General features: G+C 47.5%; 1 protein-coding gene across 1 annotated transcript; it reads left to right on the top strand.

Annotated features, from left to right (window-relative positions):
- Positions 1–16,078, top strand: ANKRD33 (ankyrin repeat domain 33). Its single transcript, XM_006878303.1, is given in 6 exon segments — positions 1–121; positions 247–378; positions 1,696–1,920; positions 1,923–2,084; positions 2,426–2,497; positions 15,795–16,078. Coding segments are annotated over 6 exon segments (996 nt in total).
- The last annotated feature ends 4,123 nt before the right edge of the window (positions 16,079–20,201 follow it).

Below are 20,201 nucleotides of genomic sequence, written 5' to 3'. Positions count from 1 at the left end.
ATGGTTGCCTGCTACAACGGTTTTGCAAATGTTGTGACCCTACTCAGCCACTGTCCTTTCCTTGATGTGAACCAGCAGGACAAAGAAGGGGACACAGTCCTCATGTTGGCTGTCCAAGCAGGTATGAGGCTGCTGGTCCACATCACCCCCATCCAGCCTAAGTAATAGCCTCACGCCCTTTGTATGACATTCCCACTTCAGACTGTGCCATTCCCAAAGAGTCATGCCATCCTTGGTGACCTGCAGGCCACATGCCCCTGATGAGTCTTCTGCTTAACTACTATGGGGGCCTGGATCTGGAGTGCTGAGACCAGAGGGGGCTTACCCCTCTAATGAAGTCACACCAAGTGGAGTGTGTGACTGCCCCCGTCATGGCAGGTGTGTGGACCTGGATCGGGTGTGTGACCTCCACTTCCTCCCTTCAATGTTAGGTCATTTGTTATAGCTGCAGAGAGCTGGAAGTTGGAGAAGGACAATCCAGGACAACTTCCTGGAGGACAGCGTGCTTTGGGCTTCTCACAACAAAGTCCAATCTTTGAGAGCTCTATTTACAATACCAATGGGAGGATAGTCTTGAAGCTTAAAATTAGAAAAAAGGGTTGCATACTTCGAACATGTTGTCAGGAAGGACAAGTCGCTGGAGAAGGATATCATGTTTGGTAAGGTGGAGGGTCAGAGAAAAAGAGGAAGACCCTCAACGAGATGGATTGGCCAGGTGGCAGCATCGATGGACTCAAGCATGGCAACAATTGTGTGGTTGGCCCAGGATCGGGCAGTGTTTTGTTCTGCTGTGCATAAGGTCGCTATGAGTTGGTACCAACTCAATGGCACCTAACAACAACAATCTGGTCCTGCCATTAACAATGAGTTGGGTTGGATTCAGAACCATAGGGGCCTACCATGTTGAAGTTAGAATCCAGGAGGCCAAAACTTCCTTTCTAAGAGGTGAAGAAATTGAAGCCAGAGACAGAAGAGACTTCAGAGAATCCCTCGGAGAGTCTCCAAACCTGGAGCACAAGAGGGCCCTCCTGAATCCAAGGAACTGACCGGTCCTGGTGTTGTGAGGGTGGCAGCCTTCTCGGGAGTGACTTCCAGCTCTGACAAATCAGGGCTCCAGGGACAAAGTGATGTGTAGTCGAGGCGTGTGATCTCATGGAGTTCAGGGACAAGGTCTGAACTGTTCACGGAGTTGTGGGCCCTCATTACTTCCTGAAGTGAGGGTTCCTCATCTCTAGCTTTCCCCTTCCTTGTCCTACTAGGAAAGGGAAGAGAAGAGAAGAGCCCCGAAATCTGTCCTTTGACTCAGAGTTAACCCCTGCTAGAATTAGAGGGGTATGGTGATGAGGAGAACCAGGAAAAAAAATCCCTGGAAACCCTCTTAAGTCAACTATCTGGGGGTTCAACTGGACCTCAGTCCTAGGCCACTCTACACCACCCCTCAGGTGATTTCCTTGGATTCAGGAAGGCCCTTATGTGCCCCAGGCTTGGAGACCCTCTGAAGGGTCTTTCTGAAGTTTCTTCCTTCTCTGACTTCAATTTCTTTGCCTCCTAGTGAGGGGGTTACAGTTCTGGCCTCTTGGATTCTGGCTTCAACAAAATCTATGGTTATGAATTTAACCCAACTCAGTCCTGCTCCTAAAGAGTCTGTCCTTCTATACAACACCAGTCCTTGTCCCACTCTGTGCCCCTTCCTAGGTGCAGACCTGACAGCAGTGGACCCTGCTTGGGGCAAGATAGCCCTGGAGCGGGTGGTGCTGACCAACAGCTTCAACACTGTCCAGCAGATCTAGCAGCTGCAGCGGCGGCCCCAAGTGGAGCAGCTCAGCCAGGATTACCAGCCTGAGTGGCCAGCCTTGACCAAGCCCATGGCCCAGGCCCAGACTGCCCCATCCCTGCTAGAAAGATTGCTGGCCACCTTGAGTCCCCCCTCCCCCCATTCTTCTGTGGAGGGGGTGTCATGGATCACCTTGTGACCATCACAACCAGCCTGGCCAGTCCCTTCCTGACCACTGCCTGCCACACCCTGTGCCCTGACCACCCACCTGTCCTGGGCACCTCAAGTGTGTCAGTGCCAGCGCTGCTAGGTACAGTCCACTTCCTCCCCTGGCCACCCAGTCCTCTCCAGTTGCCCCTAGTCCATGGGTCCTTGTCCCCCTCTCAGGGCATGTTGAGCCTGTGTCCTCAGTGGCTACGGCTTAGGGACAGCACCAGCCCCAGACCCCAAGCTCCCAAGATCCTTTTCTCCCTTAGCCAGAGCAAGCAAGAACCCAAGCCTGTGGGACATCACAGGCTGGTCCTTCCTGTCTGGTACTACCAGGAGTTCAAGATGGAGAGAAGAGGCCAGAGGAGGCCAGGTGTGCACAGAGCCAGGCTTAGCTGGGAGCAGTCACTGAGGCCTCTTCCCTTAGGGTCTTGTCCTTTCTAGAGTGTCCTTCTGCCTTCCCATCTACCCCTGCTCGAAGGAATCTGGTTGTTCGTGGCACCATTGTTTGCAACAGTAAGGGTAAAAAAAAAAATGACCTGAATGTCCATCAAGAGGGGCCAGACTAGACTGATTAAGGAAGCTTTTTATGTTCTGACATGACACTATCTTCAAGATGCATTAAATGAACATAACCAAGGGGTAGAACCACATGTGTGAAGTGCTGTCATTTGTCAAAGTACAGTTTTCAAAAAGATAAAATATTTATATTTCATACAAATATAGAGTACTTGTTTACAGTTAGTGAAAAAAAAAGAATACTAGAATAAGATTACAGAGTTTGACACAAAAAAGTGAATTCCTACCTAGCAATAAAATCATGCTGTTCTTAAGTGCCATTGAGTTCCAACTCACAGCAACGCTGTATAGGGATTCTGAGGCTGTAAACCTTTCCAGGAGCAGAAAGCTTCATCTTTCTTTCAAGAGGCGACTGACTGGTGGGCTCAAACCTCCAACCACGTGGTTCGTAGTCCAGTGTTTATCCTACAGAGCCACCAAGTTTTGGATTTTATTTTCTTAACACATTTGTAACATAAATATATTGTTGTTAAGTGCCATCAAGTTGGTTCCGACTCATAGAGACCCTGTATAGGGTTTCCAAGGCTTTTAAATCTTTGTGGGACAGAGTAGACAGGGATGGGCAACTTGGACATTGGCTCCCCAAAATGGAGGGGCTACAAAGGCAACAAGCTTTCAAGAGGGAACCTAGATCCAGAGGGCATGGAGGAAGGTAGAATCTCCACTAAGTAGGGGCTGTCTGGGCAGATCTGATGAAATGAAATGCAGATAGGTCTCTTGTGATACAACAGTCAATAATTGTTATCAGGACTGACTGTGAGGGCTGGAAATGCAAAGGTAGACATTTTGTAGCAGAAGGAGGGAAGTGATTAACTTTGCAGTCTAGAAGTGGAGGTTCCTGGGACCTTCAAGGGAAAAGAGCTGAGAGCAGGGACCCTACCCAGAGAAGCAGTGACGCCAGAGACGGAGGCAGCGAGATGGAGCAGCTGGGGACTCTAAACCCAGAGAGGGAGAGGGGCTGTGTGCTGATGACCAGGGGTCAGGCTTGCGGGGGGTATACCTTTTGGTTGGTTAATGATGCATGGAGGGGACTGTAACCATGGCAACGAAATGATATACAATAGGATGAATGTAAGGCCAATGTTCTCCCATGTAAACTATCACATAATTCACAATAAAACATTAAAAATCTTTGTGGGAGCAGAAAGCCTCATCTTTCTCCCATGGAGCAACAGATCAATTCGAACACCAACCCTGTGGTTTATGTTGTTGTTGTTGTTGTTAAGTGCTGTTGAGTCAGTTCTGACTCATAGCGACCCTATATAGGTTTTCCGAGGATTGGCTGGTGAGTCTGAACTGTAGATCTTGTGGTTCAAACCCACATTGCAGTTCAGTGCATTATCCTGCAATACCACATGGAGCCATCGTGCTCCCTACATAAATATAGTTGATTGTATACTCAATAATAATGTTATTATTAAGTGCATCAAGTTGGTTCCAATGCATAACGACCCTGTGTAGGGTTTTTGAGGAGTGGCTGTTGGGTTTGACCGGCTACCTTGCAGTTTGGTGTTTATCCTACAGTGTCATACCACTAAGAAGATGCTTACTGTATATATTAACTTTTAACCCTCCCAATAATTCTATGAGGCTTTTTTCTTTGAAGACACAAGGCATAGAGAGGTTAAGGAATTGACCAAAGGCACACAGCTAGCAAGTGGCAGAGAACAAGACCCCCACACAGCCGAACAGTTGTGGAGTCCAGACTTAACACTAAGCATATTGCTTCAATGGAATATCCCTACAAAGAAATGCAACAGATTTCTCTGAGGAAGAGGACTGTTAGGATGGAGACTTTTTACTGAATAATCTTTTGACTTAAAAAAAAAAATTCTAAATTTTTTTTTAGAACCGTTCGGCATTTATAGAAAAACTGTGGACTGCGAACCACAAGGTCGGCAGTTCAACACCAGCTGCTTCCTAGAAACTGTATATAGGATGGCTTTGAGTCAGAATCGACTTGACAGCACTTAACAACAATATAGTCCTGAGAGTTCCCATTTACTTCATACCCAGAGTCCCCATTAAAAACATCTTCGATTAGTCCTGGTGTGGCACTGTGGATTAATGTGGTAGACTGCAAAGTTGGTTTGAACCACAGGTTGGCAGTTCAAGCTCACCAGCTCCTCCTTGGAAACCCTATATAGGGTCTCTATGGGTCAGAACTTACTCGACGGCCCTTAACAACAACAACAACAAAAGTAGTATAATGCATTTGTTACAACTAATGAACCAATAAGAGTTTTGGTGTGGGACTGTAGGATATTCACTGGACAGCTAACCACAAGGTTGGCAGTTCAAACCCACTAATTGCTCCTTGGAAGCCCTATATAGGGTCGCTATGAGTCAGAACTGACTTGATGGCACTTAACAAGTCATACATTTAAGAGTCCTGGCAGCATAGTGGATTATGAGCTGGGCTGCTAATTGCAAAGTCAGTAGTTTGAATTTACCAGTTGCTCTGTGGGAGAAAAATGAGGTTTTCTGCTCCTGTAAAAATACACAGCCTTGGAAACCCTATACAGGGTCACTATGAGTCAGAACTGACTCCATAGCACACAACCACCACCACCAGTGAATCAATACATTATTATCAACTAAATAAACCAACCAAAAAACTCCCACACTTTATTCAGGTTTCCTTAGTTTTTAGCCACTGTGCTCCCTGTGTTCCAGATCGCATCCAGGACATCACATTACATTTACTTCTCAAGTCCCATTAGGCTCCTTTTGGCTGTGATGGTTTTCTCAGACTTTCCTGTTTTGGGGAGACCTTGGTAGTTTTGAGGAGAATGGGTCAGATATTTATAGAATGTCCCTCAGTTGGGATTTAGCTGATGTTTTTCTCATGATAACACTATGGTTATAGGTTTTGGAAAGAAGAAGTAAGGTACCATTTCCATCCCATCATATCAAGATATCAAGATTGTGTGCTATCCAGAATGCTGTCTGATAGTTGAGGTTGGCTTTGACCACCTTACTGAGGTAATGTCTGTCCGATTTCTGCACTATAAAGTCACTCTTCACCCCCCTCCCACTTTTAATATGATACAAGGGGTCTTCAAAAAGTTCAAGGAAAAAAAAATCCATTATCTTTCAATTCCATTTTTCTACCCATAAACTTTTTAAAGCTTTCTTTTATTCTTTGAAAGTCACTACACAGAGCTTACATTTAGGGAGTGGGGAGTATCTATATAAGGGTGGAGGAGCTACATAAATTATTTGGAGATATTCTGCACAGGTTTTGACTTTTTAAATTATATGCATCTAATTTTTAAAGATGAAATCTATTCTTCGAATAGGGGAACACACACACCATTGGCTCAGTTTATAGGCTAATAATAGACAGATATTTGTTGCTGTTGTTAAGTGCCATTGAGTCAGTTCCAACTCATAGGACCCTGTTTAGGGTTTCTGAGGAGCAACTGGTAGGTTTGAACTGATGACCTAGTGGTTCAGAGTCCATTGCTGATCCTACAGCACCACACTACGAGTCCAGACAGATCCTTAAGGGGTACAATAACATGGAACACACTCCTTAGAAAAATCAACCATTTGAGATCAAAAGGGCAGTATTTGCCCATGGACAGAGTTCAGGACTGGGAAAGGAGGAGGAATGGAAATGGAAAAACCTAGAGGAAACAGAATAAGTGATGTTACATTGTGGAAATTGCAATCAATAACATGAAACAAAATGTGTGGGAATTGCTGAATGTAAAACTGATTTGCTCTGTAAACCTTTTTTACCTAATTCACAATAAAAAGTTAAGAAAAAAATAAAAGAAAAAGTTACTGTGTGCAGATCAGAGGTAATAGTAAGCATGCTTTCCATACAACTGTTATGAAAATAAAAGGAGATCATGCAGCCATTAGTATATGTCTGACCTCATTATTATTGTCTTTAATCCCCATAATTCTCCAGTTTTACAGTGGGCGAAATGAAGGCTGTGAGGTTAAACAATTTTCCCAATGTCAACAGCAGATAAGTGGCAAAGTGGACTTTGGAGCCCCGGACTATAAGATCCCAAAGTCTGTGTTCTTCCCACTGCAGCTTGGGCCTCTGCCCATCGCTGGGGTCTCCCTGGTTCTCAGAATCTCTCTCTTCCACCGCCAACCTGTTGGCATTCTTTCTACAAGCCTACAAGCGTCCAGGAATAACCTTCAGGACCAGACAATAAACTCTGGGCTAGGCAGTAAGACCTGTGCCTCTGGTCAGAGAATATTTCCAGCAGAGGGAGCCTCCTCACCTTGGAGAAGACCCACCTCTATTCCTGGTCAACTCCAGTGGATGCAAAAGTCATCTTCAGCAATTTCTCCTCCCAGGCCAAACCATTTCTATCTGATCCTCTAAAAGTTCCTGACTGAGGCCTTCTCTCTTCCTCCTGAGGGAAGAGAGCTCTCCCTGGGGCCCAGCTGTTCTGCCTGTACCTCCCATGGCCAACCTCTCCACTGATATTCCAGCTTCCTTGCACCTGCCCCAAAGTTCCTGAAGTTTCCAAACAGGTTCCTGTCAGCAGAGGCCAAGAAACCCATATCAAGTCCTCTGGCTGTGCAGATTATAGGCCACAACAAAGGGCCCTGCAAAGCCTCCCTGCCTACCCTGTTTTAGAGTCTGACAAACCTGGGTTGGAAACCTCACCCTGCCCCTTATCTTTTTGATCAAGCTGCCAGCCTCAGCCTCCTCTTTTGTAACATGAGTCTTTATAATAATATATACCAGCTACTTCCCAGGGTGGATGCAAGATGGAAACAGGGAAGCAGCTGTATGTGAGACATTGAGTACTGCCTTGCCCACGCTCAGTATCTGGTAAACAGTGGTCTGTTGTGCCTGAGCACTTGTTGTTGTTGTTGTTAGGTGCCCTCGAGTCGGTACTGACCCATAGTGACCTTATGTACAGCAGAATGAAACACTGCCAGATCCTGGGCCAACCTCACTATTGTTGCCATGCTTGAGTCCATCGATGCTGCCACTTGGCCAATCCATCTCATCGGGGGTCTTCAGGCAACAAAATGACCATGGTGTAGCTGATGTGTCCTTGGGAGTCCATGGCCACCTCTGATGACCCTAAGGTAAAACACATGCTTGTCTCGGGTCAGCTCCAGGGACAGCTGTGTATCACCTGCCTCAGACATAAAGCCTACCCCATCTCTCTGCCAACTAGGTGCCTGTGTGAGTGTGTACTCGCACCCTAGTAGTCTGGGAGCTCCTACAGATTGACACCCATGGTTGCTGTGCTGATATATAATGGAATGTCACCTAGTCTGTTAAAGCTTCCAGAAAGGTCTCCCAGGTAACCTGCCCCTCACTTCCTGTAGATAGGGACTGTATCTATAACCCTTGCCCCTGACTTAGCACCTGGCCCATACAAGGTTCCGTAAATGTGTATAGGAAAGAACTGTGTTCAGGCCCCACCAAGGTCTGGGATGCTCAGAGGGGCCTTTATCATCTTCTCTCGGGCTGTACTAGGAGAGACAGCACCCCTAGCTAAACCAGAGCATTCCTCAGAGTTGTATGGTCACTGTGAGACAGAATTCATTCAATGGCAACAGGTTTGGTTTATTTTTTGCCCCAGGAAACCTCTTCTGTGTCACATAAATGTAGAGAGGTCAGAAGGACTCCTTAGTCTGTGGGATTCCTGGACAGGATTCCCTGCCCTCCAGAAGACAAACTTTCCAACTGATTGGTCCACTGCACCAATCACCAGGCCAGTAGCACCCTGTTTCCCTGCTTCCCACTCACCTCTCAGGACTTTCTCCCGTCTGAACTCACCTGATTACACTGAGAATCCCATCTGACCAGGTTCACGCAGAAGTTCACACCTGCTCACTTCTCTGCTTTCTCTCAGAGGAGCTAAGACTTTTTCACAGTTAAGGAAGATACCAGGTCTGAAGAGGGAACTGAAGACAGGGCCTATCCCTCCCTCAAGCCCCTCCTCCCAACGTCTGAGCTCTGTGGATGCTGCTCCGGGTGGTTAGATGAACTCCAAAACCTTGACCACACAAGGTGTCACAGAATCACCCAGGGTCCAACAGGGACCTTCAGCCTGTAGGGCACAGAGAGGACACACAGGCTCTTTGGCCCACAAGCTCCCAGCTGCACACAGAGATGCAAACACATCTGCTACACAGTACACAAATGTACAGACTCACTGACAAAGAAAAAGATAAAGACAAAATCCCTCTCTTCTCCACTGTGGTTCCTGGCCTGCTCCCATCCCCTCTGCCCCCCAACACTTTGCACCCTTCTCTCCAGTCACGCAAATTCTGCTCTGTGGCTATTTACTCGCAGTCAGCCCTTGGCTTCTATTCCCTACATCTGTGCTGGTGATCTGCATTGGGAGGATAAGGGGCAGAGGGTGCAGATGAGGGGAGCCCCAGACTCAAGAGCTGGTCAGAGGGCCATCAGTACCAGGCCCTGTGGCCCTGGGAAGGCCACAGCCTGGGCACAGATGCTGGAGGGGTGGGCAAGGGGCAGGATTTATGGCATTTCCCCTCCAGCTGGAAACAAAGGCAGATTCCTGTGTCCAGTTTGAGCAATCCGGTCCCACCCACTCCAGTGGCTGGAACTGAAGGAAATTCCGTTGGCCTCTGGCCTCACCCGGCCATTCAAACAATTTCTTTCCCAGCTAGAGCAAGACCTACTCTCACGTTCTCAGCAAACCCTCCTTGTTCAAACCTCCAGCTCTTTCCACTGGAGATGGTCCCCTTAAATCCCCAGACTCTCTCCCGGGGTAAGCAAGGCTCCCTGCAGTCCCACCCAAGAGCCCGCCAGGCCCCTTCCCTCTTCCCAGCCAACTCTGGCCTCCATCTCCCGAACAAACTCAGGCCCTATTTCTTTTTCGAGGACCGTGAAAGTCTTGATGACTCTAGGAATTCCTGTCCAACTAAAAATGTTCAACAAGGCCCTCAGGGCACCTCAGCTGTCATGAATTTCAATGGAACACAAATAGCAAGATTATTTCCTGTACCCAAAGGGAAAATGGGAGGGTCACCCCTAATTAATGAAGCATCAAGAAATGCTGTCCAACACCAACAGAGCAGGAACTAAAGATTTGGGTATATTATTTAGAGTTACAACAATAATATGATCAATAATTAGGAGGAAGGAAGTAGGGAATGAATGTAAATGACCTAAGTCATTAAATGATGCCTGAAGCTTTCAAATCTAAACATACTATTTAATTATTAAATTAAATACCAGAAGAACTAATAGCAGGGACTTTGAGAAGGTCTGGGGGGTAGTGAAAGTTGTTTTTTCACTCTAAACTCATCTGCAGAATTTATTTATTTTACTCTGGTAGCGTTGTGGTTACGAATCGGGCTGTGAACCGCAAGGTCAGCAGTTCGAAACTACCAGCTATTCCGCGGGAGAAAGATGAGGCTTTCTGCTCCCATAAAGATTTACAGCCTCGGAAACCCAGTACAGGGTCGCTATGGGTCAGAACCGACTCCGTGGCACATAACAACAACAACAACATCATGTTTATTAAGGATTTCTTTCTTTCTTTTCTCAAAATGGCTGTCTCATACATATGTCAGAGACTTCTCCAGTCACCTTTATAGTAACCCTTCAGATAGCTCTTGGTAGAATGCCATATTTATTACTCATCTTTGAACAGGTAAAGAAATTAAGTGTCACAGTCACACAGACAAACTCCAGGTGTCTTAGCTCCTACTTCAGTGCTCTCTATGCCCATACCCCCTTAAAACAAAACAAACATCTCTGTGGGTTTGACAACTCATAAAGGATTTTCACATATATTTTGCTTCTAGTCTGATAACGTGGAAGACATTGAGTTATTATCATGCTTGGTTGCTAATCAAAAGGTTGGCGATTTAAGTTCACTCAAAAGCACCCAAAGGAAGAAAGTCCTGGCAATCTCCTTCTGAAAAAATGAACCACTGAAAATGCTGTGGGACACTGTTCTACTCTGACACACATGCAGCTGCAACTTAATGACAACTGGCTTCTTACGGGTATGGAAACAGAGTCTAACACTGTGTTATCCTAACTCTAATCTTGGACTCTTTCCACTAACTTTCCTCATCTCCAATGAAAAGAGAGGGGCAACCCAGAGGTTGCAGGACTGGCAAGGAAGAGACAGAATGTCGAATCGTTTCTTGGCAGAGCCGTCTTCTGTCCAACCCACTTGCTGTGGCATTATGTGGGCACCATCTAATCACTGCCCTGACATGTTATTCCTTCCTCAAGAGGTTCCATCCTGAAATGAGTCATTCTAGGGCTTGGCAGTGGCCAAAGAGTGGACAAACCCACCTAATGAAGATCCTGGAAGAGGTGGAGAGGAAGAGGAAGATGACTTGGCGGCTCAAAGTCTGGGAGTCTAGCTTCTGTCTGCCAGTCTCTTCCTGTGTGCTGGGCAGAACCCTGACTACCCTCATGCCCTCCCCTTCCCCAAATTGTGGTACCAACCAAACAGACTTTGTTGTCTGAATTGTACTGGCTGGGCTAGGAATCAGGTGGTCTCCTGAATCTTAGCGCCAAAGAAGATCAATTTAAGACTGAGAAGAACCTAGATCCTGTAATTCCCTCCTCCAACCCTCCCCAACCATCCCCCATGGCATTGTGCCCTGAGTTGGAGGAGACCTACAGAAGTTATTTCCTATCTTTCTTCCTCCAGGCAAAGCCCCAGCTCCATCCAGCTCACAAAGCTGAGAATCCTGCATACCTGTCCCACTTCTCCCTTAAAGGAGACCCACAGCTTTTTCCCTTTGAATTTTCCTCTTTCACATTTGAAAAGTCCTAGGCTGTCTAATCTCAATCTCCCAGGCTGTGATTTAAGTGGAACAAAGCCCAGTTAGTTTTCCTCCCAATCTCTCTGATGCAGAACCAGCTGCGTCATTTGTGGGGCCCAGTGCAAAATGAAAAAGCTGTGTCCTTTCTTCAAAGATTCAAAGATTGTTAAGAATTTCGAGGGCAGCAGCAGAGCGTTAAACTGCACAGTTCATATACCCATAAAGCTGGCCCTGTCCTGGTGTTACGAGCAATGCTTGAACTCAATTCTTCTAGCTGGACCTGGAAGGTTGAGGTCTCCGTTTACCTGTCTTCGTGCTGGACCTCAGGTGTGGTACAGTGAATTACTTAATATGGCTCTTCTAGCACAGTCTTTGTGACTCCCACACAATGATTGGGTGGGACTATGCAAATAAGGTGCTTGAGACCCACCAATGGGACAGGACAGTTTGCTGCTGATGCAAATAAAGTGTATGGAAGCTGTGATGGTTAAGGTTGTGTGTCAACTTGGCTGGGTCAAGATTTTCAGTGGTTTGGTAGTTATGTGATGATGTGACTGTCCTTTATTTTGTGTTGTGTTGTAAATCCTCACCTCTAAGTCTGTGGCTATCGTCCCATTTGGGAGTGAGTTGTCCATTACTTTAATGAAGTCAGGTCAGGGTATCTTGAGTCACCTCCTCACTAGAGGGTGTGACTCAAATCATCCCCCTACCCCAGTCATCACTCTTAGAACCCAGCTCAAATAAGGGGAGTTTCCTTGAGGGTATGATCTGCATCCAATACATAAGAATGCTCTGGCAAACTTCTTTCTTTTACTTAGCACCCTGCATCCAACTTGTCATCATCTGGCCCCTGATTCTTGAAAGTTGAGCCAGCAACCTATAGTTTAACCTGATTCACCAACTTTTGAAACCTTGTACGCATCATCAGTCCCTGCAACTCCATGAGTCAGGAGAAACCTCCAGCCTGATGCCTGGCCCACAGATTTGAAACTTGTCAGTCTCCAAAACTACAGGAGCCATTTCCTTGATGGATTGTGAGTTTGGTGAGAACGTGCAGCAAATTACGGAATCCAAATTCAGCAAGGAGAGTACTGAGAATGGGAGGCACACTTGTTGTTAAAGATGATGGAGTGGTACAACAGTTTGGAAACGATGGACATTTGGGACCTCTTTGATCATACACGGCCTCACAGGAACCAGCTTTGTGCTGATCCTTCTAAAATAAACTATTCGTTTATCAGGTTACTTGCGCCCATAGATGAGAATCTCCTTTAGGTTTTATCCCACATACCCTTCCCAGGATCTCCAGGCCTCTGTTTCAGGCACTGCTGGGAGATCCTTCTGCATATCTAAATCTAAATCTTGGTCCTTTGGGCCTGTTTCCTCTTGTTCTGTACTTACTGAATATAGGGAACAGCTGGTGCCTGAGTAATTAATTCTTGTAGACTTGGACACAGTCTGTAATTCCTTTTTCCTTTCCTCATTGGGTTGAGTCCTCAGTACTTTCTCCAATTCTGCGTCCCTCCTCTGATGCCTCCCCCGGGTTCTCTGTGTACTTTGGAAGGCACAGAGTTCAGATAAACCCCATCAGTCAGGGTCTAGAGGGCTCAGCACTCTGGGGAGGTGGGGGAGAGTTCAGCACTGATGAGTAGTAGCCTTTCCCCACTGGACCCTCTCTTCCTCCTCCCAAAACTTACTCTACTGTATCTGAGTCCCAGACACAGATAAATAGTTCCCCATCCCCACAGACTCTCTGCTCTTGTCCATCTCCATGTCTCCATCCTCAGTGTGTGTCCCAGATTGAATGCTTCCTTTGGGGAAGCTCCCACTCCCAGGACAGTGATCCATAGGCTGGGGGAGGGAAAGGCTTATCAGAAGCTATGGCATGACAGGCGGGGAGAGTGGGTGTGAAAGATGGACACACTCCCAGACTCCCAGTTCTCCAGCTAATAGAGTGCCCAAGTGGCCACTATAATCTGAAAGAGCAGATATGGTAATCCCATAGTACTTCCTATTGGCTACAGGATACAACTCTGTCCTGACACTGAAATTTGGGTGTGTCAGGGTTCTGGGAATTCATAACACTTACAACAAATTGTGAAGCAGCTGCATGGCGGGGGATGGGGAAGGTTTCAGCAGAGGAAGTGAGGTTAGTCAACAATTAATGCCTACTCTGAGCCTTTGGCCATCTACCCCAGCCTCTATTCCTGTCAATTCCCACCCATGTTACAAATGAGAGCAAGACATCTTAGAGCCTCAGAGGTCTGCTCCTGCTCCCAATACCCATGTCTTTCCACTTAGTTATAAGTCCACCCCCTCCCCAGTTTTTCATTCATTCATTTAATTAACAAACACTTTTATAGAAAAGTGTTACACACTCACTACTAGCCAAAAGGTTGGTGTTTTGAACCCACCCAGAGGGCTAGAGTTCTGCTTCCAAGAGGTTGTTAAGTGTCGTCAAATCGGTTCCGACTCATAGTGACCCTGTATAGGGTTTCCAAGGAGCAACTGGTGAGCTTGAACAGCCAACCTTGCGGTTCAAACTGACTTTGCAGTCTGGGGCATTAACCCACAGCGCCATGCACAGGACAGCCTTGAGAACCCTATGGAGCAGCTATTGTACTTTGTACACATGAAGTCTCTATGAGACGGAATGGACTGGTAACTGACAACAGCCACCCTGTGTAATACAAATGGTTTGCACTTAGCTACTAACTTAAAGTTTACAGGTTAAAACTTAGCCAGTAGCACTGTGGCAGAAAGATCTAGTGATTTGCTTTTGTAAAGATTGTTGTTGTTATGTGCTGTGGAGTCAGTTCTGACTCATAGCGACCCTGTACAGGGTTTCCGAGGCTGTAAATCTTTATGGGAGCAGAAAGCCTCATCTTTCTCCCATGGAACAGCTGGTAGTTTCTAACTGCTGACCATGAGATTAGCAGCCTGATTTGTAAACACTACGCTCCTTATAGATTACAGTCAAGAAAACCCGATGGAACTCAGTTCTACTTTGTAACACTTGTGCTGGTTATGAGTCAGAATTCAATCCACTTTAACAGTCTGTCTTTGTCTCACATTAGGCAGTCCTGGTGTGGTGCTGTAGGATACGCACTGGACTGCAAGGTCAGCTATGAGTCAGAACCCATTCGATTGCCCTTAACAACAACAGAATCCTGGTGTGGGGTTGTAGGATCAGCATTGGACTAACCACAAGGTCGGTGACTCCAACTCACCAGCGGCTCCTTGGAAACTCTATACAGAGTCACTCTTGAGTCGGAACCTACTCGAAGACATACAACACCTATAGATTTCAGCGTGTTCACAGTGGTTGAAGGTCAGGCCTCTGAGCCTGTACAGGAGCCTTCAAGAAGAATCTGTTTCTCCCTGGGGAAGAAGCCATTCCGCTTTCCTCCCTGGGGAAGAAGCCATTCCGCTTTCCTCCTGTTTCAGCAGTGTTCTGGTGGGGTGGGGAGCGCATCTCGAAGGGGACGGCCAAAATGATTCCCAGCGACACCCTCCTTTCTGGCCACCCTTGTTTGAGAGTCAAATCCCTGCTGCAACACAGCGTCCAGGATTAGCTCAGACCCTTCAAACCGGGGCATCTGGGTCTTTTACCCTTGCGCCAAGCGGAGAGAATTTCGGATGAAAAGAGGGGACTGGGGATGATGAGAGGGCCTCAGGGAGGTGGTTGAAGGATTTGACCGAGTAGTCTCTGAGGGAGCCCTGGTGACTCAGTGGTTAAACGTTCCTTTGTTAACAGAGAAAGATGTGTCAATAGGCTTCCTAAATACTGCAGCCTTGGAAACCCTATAGGGCAGCTCCCTGGAAACTCTATACAGGGTCGCTGAGTCGGAACCGACTCGACGCCACTTAACAACAACAGTCTTGTCCTATGGGTCATATGAGTGGAAATCAACTGGACCGCACTAGGATGGGTTTTTTGGGGAGGAGTCCTTGAGGGCGGGGCAGAGGGCGGAGCTAAAGTTCAGCTGGACCCCTCCAGCTCCCAGCTCTGCTCTGAGCCTCCTGGGCTGAGGGCCTGGGAAACGACAGGCAACACCCCTACCCCCACCCGCGTGCCCTCGCCTCCGAGTCCCTTTCCCGACGCCCGGGCATCAGGCCGCTTCGTCATCCCCTGACTCTGAGCTGAAGGGGCGCTCCATCCCCTATCCCAGCCGCCAACCTCTGTCCATCTCAGTTCAGGGCCCTAAGGCTCGGGGCCGGACCCCACGGGACCCCAGCAGCCAGAGTCCAAGGCCCGCCCCCTCGGGGAGGCGGATGTGGGAGGCACCAGGAGGGCAGCCCTCGGGGTCTCCGGGCTGCGCGGGGGAGGGGTCGGGCCCTGCAGTCCCCCAGAGGGGAGAGCGGCCGCCCGTCAGCTAGCTGGGCAATAGGAAACGGTTTATTAGGAGGGAGTGGTGGAGCGGGGCCAGGCAGGAAGACGCTGGAATAAGAAACATTTTTGCTCCGGCCCCCTTCCCAGTCTCCGGAGGCCGCCGCGCCGGCTGCGCAGAGCGATCCCCTCCCCGGCCCCAGCCTGATCCCCGGCCGCGCCCGGACCCCAGCCCGCCAGCCGTCCAGCGCTCTGCTTGTGACCGCGACCGCAGCGGAGGGAGGCGGCCCCCCTGCCGCAAGTGTGTGCCTGCCGCCAGCAAGGCAGGCCTAGAGGTGAGTACAGGTCGCCGGCGGGGCCGGGTGGGAGGTGGTCTGACCCCCGCCCCGTACACGGACCCTTCCCATCGGGTGGATCCCAGAGACCCCTCCTAGCTCACCAAGGACGCAAGCTGCTCCCTAGTCCTCCCGGCACATCTGCCTACTACCTACCTGAGGGTAGGAGCGTGCTGGACAGAAAATGTGGATTCACAGCTGGACTCCTGTGGGATGACTCAGAACTAGTCTCTTAACTTCTCTGTTTTTCCATCCTCACCCATGAAATAGGCAGAAGGAAGATTCCTGCCTTGCTGCACTCCGGAGAAGGGTTTAAAGGGCGAAACGAAATGTGCTGTTCTTTTTAGCTACTGTACATAGTGAATGCGTTTGTTATTTTTGTGATCACAACTCTAGGATTCAGGCCCACTTCTGAGACCCATAAAAATCAGACCAACAACAACAAACAGTTGCTATTGACTAGATTCTGACTTCTCGGGACCCCGTGTGTATACGTGCTCCATAGAACTTTCTTTTTCTTTAATAATTTATTTTTATTTTTTGTTGTTTTTGAGAGTATACCTCCCTATGGTTTTCAATGGCTGACTTTTCAGCCTTTCTTCTGAGATACCTCTGGACAGACTTGAACCACCAACCTTTTGTTCAACATGACACCCAAAAGTGTTAACAGTTAGCACCCCTCAGGAGTTTCTCTGAGAACCTTTAACATGTACAAGTATAATCCAATCACTCCAGCTCAAAAGTCCCAGCTTGTCCTGTTCTGAAGCTGATAGTCTTCCCTGCTTTGTACAATGTCCCTTCTGGCAATTGGATTGAAGAGATTCCAGCTGTTGGGCCTCTTCCTTGAAAGCCACCTTTCCCAAACCAGCCCCTGCAGTCCTTGGCTAAAGACTGGCACTATAACTCCATTCCACAAGCTTCATCCCAACCCTGCATTAGGACGCAGGCCAAGTGGAGTCCCTGCCTCCCACCCAGTTGAGATCCCAGGTTGTCAGTCAGTCCTGGAGGACAGTGCTGTTCTGCCCATACCAGGGATGACTGCTCACCCCCTTTTCTTCTCATAGGGTAGTAACTCTTACCCAGGATTTAGGGGCAGTTCTGACTCAGTCAGGGTCTGTCCTCTCTGATCCCTCACTGCCCCATCTGTCCTAGTACCTGTCCTCTCATCTCACCTGTTCTCTCATCTCAAGTTGTTAAAAATAGATACCATTTATGGAGTACTTACTCTAGAGACAAATTATTTTTCTCATGCAGTACTGGCAACAACCTAGCAGGAGAGGGTTTATTATGCCCATGTGCAGGAGAGGAACTTGTCCTCTTGAATAACTTGTCCAAAACTCCATGAATGGTGCAAGAGGTAGGACTGGGCTGTCTGTAACATTTATTAAGTGCCTACTGCTCACCTAAATAATTATACATATGAAGGAGATTCAAAAAGTTCTTGGAAATACTGCATCATCTTCCATACGGAGCTCTGGTAGAATAGTGGTTACAAATCGGACTGAGAACCTCAAAGTCAACAACAGTTCGAAACTACAGCTGCTCCACGGGAGAAAGATGAGGCTTTCTGCTCCTGTAAAGATTTATAGCCTCGGAAACCCTGTACAGGGTCGCTATGGGTCGGAACCGACTCGACGGCACTTCACAACAACAACAATATGATATTTACATTGTGTATAAATATCAGATTGTTGTTGTTAAGTGCCGTCGAGTCGGTTCCGACCCATAGCGACCCTGTACAGGGTTTCTGAGGAGTGACTGGTGAGCTTGAACCACCAACTTTGCAGTTCAAACGACTTTGCAGTTTAGCGCATTAACCCACAGCGTCATACCAGGACTCCAGATATCATATTGTTGTTGTTAAGTGCCGTTGAGTCGGGTCCGACCCATAGCGACCCTGTACAGGGTTTCCGAGGGTGTAAATCTTTACGGGAGTAGAAAGCCTCATCTTTCTCCCGCGGAGCGGCTGGTAGTTTCGAACCGCTGACCTTAAGGTTCGCAGCCCGATTCGTAACCACTACGCTACCAGAGCTCCTTAGATATCATATTAGTACTGTAATTATTCTCATCTTGCATATGGGAAACCTAAGACTTAAGTTTAGGTAAATTGTCTAATCTCACAACTCTAAGTGGTAGAGGAAGGATTCAAACCCAAGTCTACATGATTCAGAGCCCATACTCTGACCTCACTGCTGTACCATGTTCCTCCCACATTCTGCCAGAGACCCCAAAGTTCAAGCTGCCACTCTTTTATTTTATTTTTTTCAAACAAGGTCACATTTTAAATGTTATATAAAAGACATTTGGAGGTGTCAAAAATTCCAATGAGTAGCAAAGACCCAGAATGTTTGGATCTGGTTGTTGTTGTTGTTATGTGCCGTGGAATTGGTTCCAACTCATAGCAACCCTGTATAGGGTTTCCGAGGCTGTAAATCTTTACTGGAGCAGAAAGCCTTATTTCTCTTCCAGGGAATAGCTGGTAGTTTCGAACTGCTGACCTTAAGGTTCACAGCCTGATTTGGAACCACTACAGGTAGTTGTGGTTTAAATCCCTTGGTGGTGAGGACAGTTAACACACTCAACTGCTAACCTGAAGGTTGGAGGTTTCCGCCCATCCGGAGGTGCCTCGGGAGAAAGAACTCGGTTTTATTCTGCTATGCCACATTGCTATGAGGAGTTAATGGAACAATGGAGATGAAAGGGCTGTGTGTGTTGTAAGAGGGAACCTAATGAACAATACAGTCTAGTCCTGTGTTATTTGGGTGGACCTGCTCAACTCCAGAGACACCCTGGTGACCTGGGGAGCAGCAGATGACTATGAAGGACAGTGGTGTGAACTAATCAGCCACTCAGCAGAAGAAAGGTGAAGCAGTCTGCTTCTGTAAAGATTTACAGCTTTGGAAACCCTATGGAGCAGTTTGGTGGTGTAGGCTAAAGCATTGGACCACAAGGTTGGTTTGAACTGCAAGGTCGGTGGTTCAAACTCACCAGCCACTCCTCAGAAACCCTATACAGATGAGTTGGAACCGATTCAACAGCCCTTAACAAGAATGCATCGGAACTGGCTCGACAGCACTTAACGACAATAATGGGGCTGCTGGGGGTGAGGTGGCTTCCTATGATAAGTACTGGACTGTGGACCACAAGGTCCTCAGTTCAAGCCCACCAGCTTCTTCACAGAAGACAAGACTTTCTGCTCCTGTGAAGATTGAAAGCGTCAGAAACCCCATACAGGGTTGCTGTGAGTTGGAACAAACTCAATGGCACATAGCAACAACAGCAACAACAATCGAGTTGCTATGAATTGGAATTGATTCAACAGTAGTGGACAGTGGGTACTGAACTCCAGAGCTAGGGAGATGCAGTGTAGTGACAATCACCACTGTACTGTGTCACTGCAACTGATGGGAGCAGGTTCTAGCATCCCTCAGGTGTGCTGGGGAGAAACGACCAATTCAGCCACACCTGGATTGTGACCTGCAAGGTCAACAGTTCAAACCCACCAGCCGCTTCTGGAAAATTGACTCAACAGCACTTAACAACAACAACAGCAAATGGATGATTTCTGACCAACAGCAGTGTGCGTGCATGCACGCAGGCCTGTATGAGGGCACACACTGATGACAGCAGTGAGTGATTTGTAACCGTCCACCAAGACCCACGCTCTCATTTTCCTCCTTTAAGGGACTTCCTTAATACCAAAAACAATGGAAAGAATCACAGTGAACAAGAAATGATTTAATATCAGCAATTTTATTTTATCAAGACACACTTGGTGTGTCTGGGCAAGAAACTTAATGTCCCCAAGCCAAATTTTCCCCGTTGTATTGTTGTGAGGAGTCATTGAGATACCCAGAACTTCAGAGAAGGTCAGCCATAACTATTATGTATTTCATGGTACTAAGTTCTTGTTTGAAATTAGTGTAACATTTGTGACTTCTGGCTAACAATAGTGACTCTTTTGTCAGCAGGTCTTTCATAAAGTTTTGCTTAAAAGTGAAAGGACAAGGTCAGTCCCAGGGAGTCTTAGATAGAGTCAGCTTCCAGGGTGAACCTTGCAGATCTGGGGTTGGACTGGTCAGGACTCAGTACCCTCCTGTACTTAACCTTACAGTGGGCCCAGTTGAAAATTGTTTTTCTTGTTAGAAGACTGTGAGTCCGCTCCAACTCATAGCACCTCTATGCACGACTGTGCACGACATCTTCACGGTTACCGTGTGTG

This window comes from Chrysochloris asiatica, unplaced genomic scaffold (genome assembly GCF_000296735.1).
Source record: "Chrysochloris asiatica unplaced genomic scaffold, ChrAsi1.0 scaffold00138, whole genome shotgun sequence".
In the NCBI taxonomy this organism is placed as follows: Eukaryota; Metazoa; Chordata; class Mammalia; order Afrosoricida; family Chrysochloridae; genus Chrysochloris; species Chrysochloris asiatica.
The sequence above is the reverse complement of the archived record's forward strand: the minus strand, read 5'-3'. Positions and strand labels throughout refer to the sequence as shown.